The 7,497-nt window shown below is 30.7% G+C and overlaps 1 protein-coding gene across 1 annotated transcript; it reads right to left on the reverse strand.

Annotated features, from left to right (window-relative positions):
* Positions 1-5,964: 5,964 nt before the first annotated feature.
* Positions 5,965-7,013, reverse strand: LOC120261764 (22.0 kDa class IV heat shock protein). Its single transcript, XM_039269747.1, has 2 exons — positions 6,603-7,013; positions 5,965-6,464 (listed from the first exon to the last, which is right to left on the reverse strand). The coding sequence occupies exons 1-2, from the start codon at positions 6,856-6,858 to the stop codon at positions 6,133-6,135; spliced, it is 588 nt and encodes a 195-aa protein (XP_039125681.1). The 5' UTR covers positions 6,859-7,013; the 3' UTR covers positions 5,965-6,132.
* Positions 7,014-7,497: the final 484 nt, after the last annotated feature.

Below are 7,497 nucleotides of genomic sequence, written 5' to 3' on the forward strand. Positions count from 1 at the left end.
TTGGTGCATTCACTCACAAAGGGAAATAAAGGAGAGGGGGAGTATAAAATATATGCTTAAAAGAAGCACAAACATATATATATATATATATAAATCACTAATATTAGTAGATATTTATATATATATATATATATAACTTATTTACAAGCTATAAAACAATGTAACATGGACTGATGGACAGCATAAGAAGCCTCTTGTGGATGCATTGCAAATAGAAAAAATGAAGGAATAGATTGGGTTTTTCTAAAATATCATAAAGTTTAAATTATTATTATTATTATTTTTTTAATAACTAGCTAGTGTTACAATACTTTGAATTGACTTTTGACATGAACTTGTTTTTCAACATGCAAAGAATAATTTTCATGTTTCCATGCACAATGCTGGAGATCTAATTTTGAAATTGTATAGAATATTTGTCTATATAATAATAGTACAAGTGGTCCATTTTATTTTTTATTTTTTTTAAAGTTAAATAAATCACATACTTCAATTACGAAAAAAAAATTACAATAAAAGATAAGAGTTAAAAAAAAGTGAGGCAGACTAAAAATATAAAATGATGAAAAAAAAACCACTAGGGGAGTGTTTGGTTAGTGATTGGAGTGGGGAGTGGGAGTGGGAGGGAGTGAATCCAGCGCTTTGCTGGATGGTCGTGAGTGGGAGTGAGAGAGGAGTGGATGAGGAGTGAGTGGGGAGTGAGTGAGGAGTGAGCAATCCCCCCAAAATGGGGGGATTGCTCGGGGGGATTGCTCCACTCCTCCCTCACTCCTTGGGATAATGACCAATTTGCCCTTTTATTTAATAATTAAAATAATAATTTAATTTAAATAATAATTAATTAATTAATTTTAACAATAATTATTAAATAAATAATAATAATTTAATTAAATATAATAATTAAGTTGATAATTTAATAATAATTAATAATTAAAATGGAATTATAATAACTAATAATTATAGTTAAATATTTATTTATAATAATTAATTAATAATATTTCTTCATTAATTAATTATTTATTATAGTTAATTAATTATTAATTAATTATTTTAAAAAATATAATTGATTATCAATTTGATATAATTATTTATTATAGTTAATTAATTACTAATGATATTAACAAAAAAATTTGAAATATTTATTTATAACAATTAATTTATCAATTTACATAATATTCATTTGAATAAAAGGGCGATAAATGTCATCTTATCATATTTACCTTCTTTACTTTTCTCATTCTCAATAAATTACACTCTCCAATCCTTATCAACCAAACACATTCTTCATTCTCACTCCTCACTCCACTTCCCTCATCTCACTCCTATTCCACCCTCCCCAATCCACTCGACAACCAAACACCCTAGAGTGAGAGGTGGGAAAGACAAAAACAAATGACAATAAAAATGAACAACAAAAAAATAAACCCCTAATAAAAATGTAGAGAAGTTCTCTATCGTACATGTTGTTTTAGAACATTTATTTAGTGTATGTGGTGTATGTATGCTGAAATACTTGTAGTATGAAATTAACACTAAAGGCACCAATTTGGTTTTACTGAATTATGTTTTTTTAATTATTGGTTTGGTATTAATTTCATTTTTTTAATTTCTTAATTGTGCTCTATCAATTTTTTTCAATCTCTCAAAATTTTCATATAAATTATAATGCATTTTTAGGATTTTTTTGTTGTAAAAATAAACCTACTACTCTATTTAAATAAAATTATGATAAATTCCATAGAGTTTATATAACCAATCAAAATTCAATAAGAGAATATTAGAGCTCAATATAAAAAAATATACGAAAAGATATCCAATTTTATATAAAAATTTTTTTAGTAAAAATCACTCAAGCTTTTTCCATCTTGAAAGCGCTTTTAAAATATCATCATATAAATGGTTCTGTATAATTAGAATTTTTCTAAATATATTTATAAAAATCAAGTTCAAATGCTTTCTATTCTGTTGTAAAAACTTTTCCCCAAGAAGCATGGAAAAATTCTGAAAAAATAAATTTATTTTGTAATATTTGCCCCCTAAAAACTTAAACCAACTACTTACCGCTCTATATTTGAGACAGTATATATATCTTTAAAAAAAAATCCAAACTAAGCTTTATATACTTTTGGAGGTTTTATCGAAATTTTTATTATTCAATATACTTATACTTTTAAAAGTATGTACAATGAAAAAAAAAATTCCTAAGCAATTCCTTTACTTTACCAAACTTATAATTTTAGTTTTTTTTTTTACTTTAAATATAATTTATTTATTTATTTATTATTTTAATTTAATCACATCACTTCCCTATACCTTAAACTATAATTCTAATTAATCTTAAACTCTGAAAAACTGACATGACTAATTAAAAAGCTTTATCGTTTACATTAAGAGATTATAAAGAATAAATTTTAAAAATAAAAAAATATTATTTATATAATTATACTTAAAAATACAAAAAAATTATTGCTATTAATAACAAATCAAAAATTTTCATCAGTAAATAGAAAAAAATTAAATAAAAAAATAAAATAAAAATAAAATAAACAAGCGGGAGTGAGGGGAGCGAGTGATCCAAGGAGGCCGCACGCCCCTTGAAAGGCTTGTTCCACTAGGCGACAAAATCTACATCGAACCCGATGCCCAATACGTGGGGTCCACTGGGCTTAAGTCCAGTCGCACTCAGCTCGGTCAGGGGCCCACATGAACAGGAAGCAAAGCGCAAAGTGGAGGCCCAGATAAATGGGGGCCCAGTTCGGCTGACGTCATCGATACGGTACATTGTCCCGCGGGTCTCGGCTATCGAGGTTTATGGTCCCGAGGCCTCGGCGTTTCAGGTGGGGCCACGTGTCAGATCCCTCTCCCCACCACCCCTAATGGGTTGCTCCCCTTTGCCCGGGAACAGAGGTTCAGGCGTGCAGCCTGGTGGGCCCCCCACCCCCACTCAACCCAACAAAAAGAACAGGCTTACGTCGGACGGCTTCCAGAATGAGCTCTTGTGTTTGGCCCATTGGGTTGTTTTTCAAGTTGGGACAGATCCAGCGTAAAACGAGTGGGCTCTGTAATATGATTAATTGACTGTGAATAATAATAATAAATAATAAAAAAATATTTAGGGCCAGACTGCAAAATATATATAGCATGATTATATTATTATGTGAAAAATACGAAAATGATTATTATAAAAATTGTAATATATTTTTATTATTATAGAATAAGTGTTTGGTTAACAAAAATATTACTGGAGAAATCTGCCCGTCAGCAAACTGAGACCGCTGGTGGTTTAGTATGACCCGGTTGTTGGGAGTCGGGAGGCGGATCACCTAATGAACCCTGCAGGTGTCATCGGAGGCTAGCGGTAGGGCCTTTGGATCGCCGGTGGAACGTGGCCGATGAAAGTGAAGACCGACCGAATTATTGGTGGACCGCCGGCGTGTCACCGGAGCAGGGACAAAATCAGGACTTATTGATAGGGGGGCTGAGGGTAATAGATTATGATCAAGGGTATAATGGTCATTACAGGGTATTTGAAAGTTCATTGTTGCAGTTGAAGGGAAAGTTTGAATGGCTGTGATCTTATCCATTAAAGGGGTTTAGTGTAAGTTCGAGGCAAATGGAGAGAGCTCGGATTATGTTTGTGAAGAACGGTTAGGATTTGAAAATCAAAGAGAGTGCATAAGTTCGAGGCAGAAGAGAAAGTCTAGCATTGGGGGTTGGATTATGATTGTGTGGCCCAGATCTGATTAATCAAAGAGGTGCGTTTAAGTTCGAGGCAAGATTGACAAGTGGTTTGATGCACCGGGTTGCTGCACGTGGCTAGCTTAGTCACCTAGTTAGTTTCATTTTGATTACCAAAGTTTCAGTCTATTTTAATTTAGTCATGTTTTAGTTCAATGTTTTCATGTTTTTCAGTTTTTCTTTGAAGTCTTCTCTCTTGTATGAATTTTCAAGACTTGTAAAAGAGTTTTCTCAGTTGGAGTTGAATAGAAAACTTGTTCCTTTTGATGTCTAATTGCTCCCCTGGTAGACCCCATTTGGTTCTGACATCGATCTGGAGGCTCGTCCTCGGTGGACCGATGGTCGGTGGCTAAATAAAAAGAGAGGTTTTTACTAAACGTAGTGGAATATTTTTTTATATCATAATAAATATATTAGGCCATAATTTTTATATTTTAAAATAAGTACTCCATCACTCAATACTGACATAATTTTGTAAAACGTTAAATTACGATATATCAGTAAAGAATACGTCATAATTTCTTTTGGTCTATCCAAACAAAGTGCCTTTAATAATATAATTTTCTATAATAATAATAATAATAATGATAATAATAATAATAGTATGACTGTGATTGAGTATTTGGGTATTCAAGAACTAAGCATATCTTTTGTATTAAAAGCATATATGTGACTGGGTATTAGCGAGTATTAGTTATATTACTAAATTTTGATATTAAATATGAGGACTGCACAAAGTGGATTGTTAATAGGGAAAAAATGGTTAGTTTTGTTAGTGCATTGAAGCAAATAGAAATAAATCCCAATTCATAAATTTAAAATTACAATTTAAGAGTATTGTTATTTTGAAGTCGGAAAGCTAATATAAACGAATTTACTATTTTATCTTATCAATTTCTGGGTTATTAAAACTATTATACTATTATGTTGTCCTTATGTATATTTATTTATACATCGTCACAAAAACATGACATGCAATATGCAAATATCATATTTGTTAATAAAGATTTTAAAATTTAAATTTGGATCAATTGCAAATGACAATATATATATATATATATATATACACATCCCTTTTAGTTAAACGGTTCAAATTAATTCAAAGAAGAAGAAGAAGCCATTGGAAATATATATATATATATATATACTTTTCCTTTATTTTTTAAATTTTTTTACAAATTTAAAATGTATCCATTTATTACACGTGTAGAAATATTAACAAATATTTTATGTAAACATTTATTTAATAAAGTATAATTAAATAAAAGGTAATTTTCGTTAAACAAATGAAAAACTTCAATTTTAAAATTTAGTTTAAATTACTTTTATAATTAAGTAAGATTGAGATAAATAGAAATTACGTATATAGCTTTTAAATTCATTAACTTTATAAAAAAACATTATTTTTGCATACTTTTACTTCAATTTACATAAACATATTTAAATTTAATTAGATTCTTTATTACATGTTTAACTACAATTAATCATAATTTGGCATAGAAAAAGGACAGTTTTCTCCCAAGCCATGTCAATGCCAATTTTTAAATTATAAAAAGCATTTTTTTATTAAATAATAATGATGTTCAATTAAATGTTTTTATTAGAGTATACTCCTACTTTATTTTTCAAAATAAACTCATTAAAAATAAATTAAAAAAATTTGTTCTTTTCTCGCAAAATATATAAATAAAAATAATAATAATATTTCAAAAACATATATAATTATAAATAATATACGAAGAAATTATAACTCTGTCACATTTACCTCGTTAAAAAACATTAGAAGCAATAAATCAACATAAAACATTTAAATATTTTAAATTTAAATATAATAATAACAAATCTCTAATATGAATAAAAATTTGTTGTTTTAAATATAATAATAATATCTGATGTGAATACAAATAAAAAAACAAGTGCTGTAACCCTGGGGACGCACACGCTGAGTGAAGCAATCGTCACCATCGAACCGCTGCCTCATATTGCACGAGATGGAGATCGAACTCGAGGAGCCACGCTCAACACTCGAAACGAACACCCTACGTAAAAAACCCGATACCAATAGACCAAATGGTCATTATCATGTGAATCCAAATTTGTACAACAAATTCTTATGATTGAATATATAAAGTAAAAATATATAAACTAAATGATCAATTTTTTAATATATATATATATATATATGACTTATCACTTTCATAGGAAAAAAAAATGTATATATATATATACAATATTTTTATTTCATTGGATCATCTCATGAGAAGATTACAACACGTAGTCAAAAGGCAATGCACAACAAAGATCAACAAGCACAAACGGCCATGCACACAAACACATTCAAAAAGAGACAAAAAGAAAAGAAAATAGAAAAGAAAAAGACTAAACTCCTCAAACTCAGAGCTCCACCTTCTTTGACTGCTCCTCATCTTGTCCTTCTAATTCAGCTGTACTAGTTTTTGCAGCAATATCAACAAGCCTTGGACCTTTGATCTTCTCCGGCGCCAACTTTTTCAGTGTGACATGGAGCACACCATCATCCAACTTTGCCGAAATGGAGTCCAAGTCCACGTTCTCCGGCAACCTGAACTGCCTCCAGAACCGGCCATGAAGCCTCTCCACACAGTGCCATTGATCTTCCTTCTTCTCTTCTTCCCTCTTTCTCTCCCCACTGATTCTTAATACTCTGTTTTCCATTATCTCTATTTTCAGCTCATCCTTCTTCAACCCTGCATTTATTATATATACATACTTAATTTCTTTTTTAGATTTCTTTTTTTTTTTTATAAATTTGAATTATTTAATTAAAATTATATATTTCAAAATTATTATAAATATTAACAAATGGATAGATAGTTTTGGGATACCAGGAACGTCGATGGTGATGAGATGGGCATCGGGGGTTTCCTTCCAATCAGCGCGGGCCGGAGAGACGGTGAGGACGTCGTCGCGGTCAAGGCCAAACGGGATGTGCTCCAGAACGCGGAAAGGATCCGAGAAAGGGTCGGACAGAAGGGCATCATGCCGATTCAGGAAAGGTGCTATGAGTGAAGCCGACGCCGGCGCGGCGAGAAATGGAACCAGCGCGCTGATCGCGAGGACGATGCCTAATGCTTGCTTCATAGATGGATTACTCACTTGATTGCTTGGTTGATGAAGATCTTGTTGGAATTGGGTATTGATCACTCGGTGTTCGATGAAGATGAAGGCGGTGGAACTAGGGTTTTTATAGAGGGATGAGAGGGTTTGGTTTGGGGATCGTCGAGGAAGTTCGAAGGTGGACGAGAAAGTTCGAGTTCAGGATGGAGAATGTCTAGAGGTTTCTTCATCTATTTATTGGACGAATCACGAGGCGTGATATTAATTAAATTTTGGGGGGTGATGGCGTTTGATGTTTATAAATTAGAGTAAGTTGTTTTTTTCCAGAAAAAATAATAATAATAATAATAATGAGAGTGTTTATTAATTAATTTTTATGGATTTTTTTACACTGCTTTTTAATTGGGATTGATCGGTTAAAAAAATCATGAACCATAAATTAAAAATTATTTTCTATATTTTCGGATGATTCAGGGTTCACGACTCTTATTGGAGGTGAAAACCCCTAATATTAATTACTCTAGACAATGTCGAAACAAGTGTGAATAAAAAATGACTAAGCAAACATAAAATTAATTTTTTTTATTAATTTTAAAGAGCATATAAGTACATAATCGAGAGAGAATACAAAAGTATTAAGAGAACTATTTTTTTATCATACTC

The sequence above is a fragment of the Dioscorea cayenensis genome, chromosome 5 (assembly GCF_009730915.1).
Source record: "Dioscorea cayenensis subsp. rotundata cultivar TDr96_F1 chromosome 5, TDr96_F1_v2_PseudoChromosome.rev07_lg8_w22 25.fasta, whole genome shotgun sequence".
NCBI lineage: Eukaryota > Viridiplantae > Streptophyta > Magnoliopsida > Dioscoreales > Dioscoreaceae > Dioscorea > Dioscorea cayenensis.

Bases quoted from the DNA above. Each gene is read 5' to 3' on its own strand.
- LOC120261764 (XM_039269747.1), bottom strand. From the start codon at position 6,858: ATGAAGCAAGCATTAGGCATCGTCCTCGCGATCAGCGCGCTGGTTCCA. The intron at 6,465-6,602 runs GTATCCCAAAAC...TAATAAATGCAG, and splicing joins CATCACCATCGACGTTCCTG to GGTTGAAGAAGGATGAGCTG.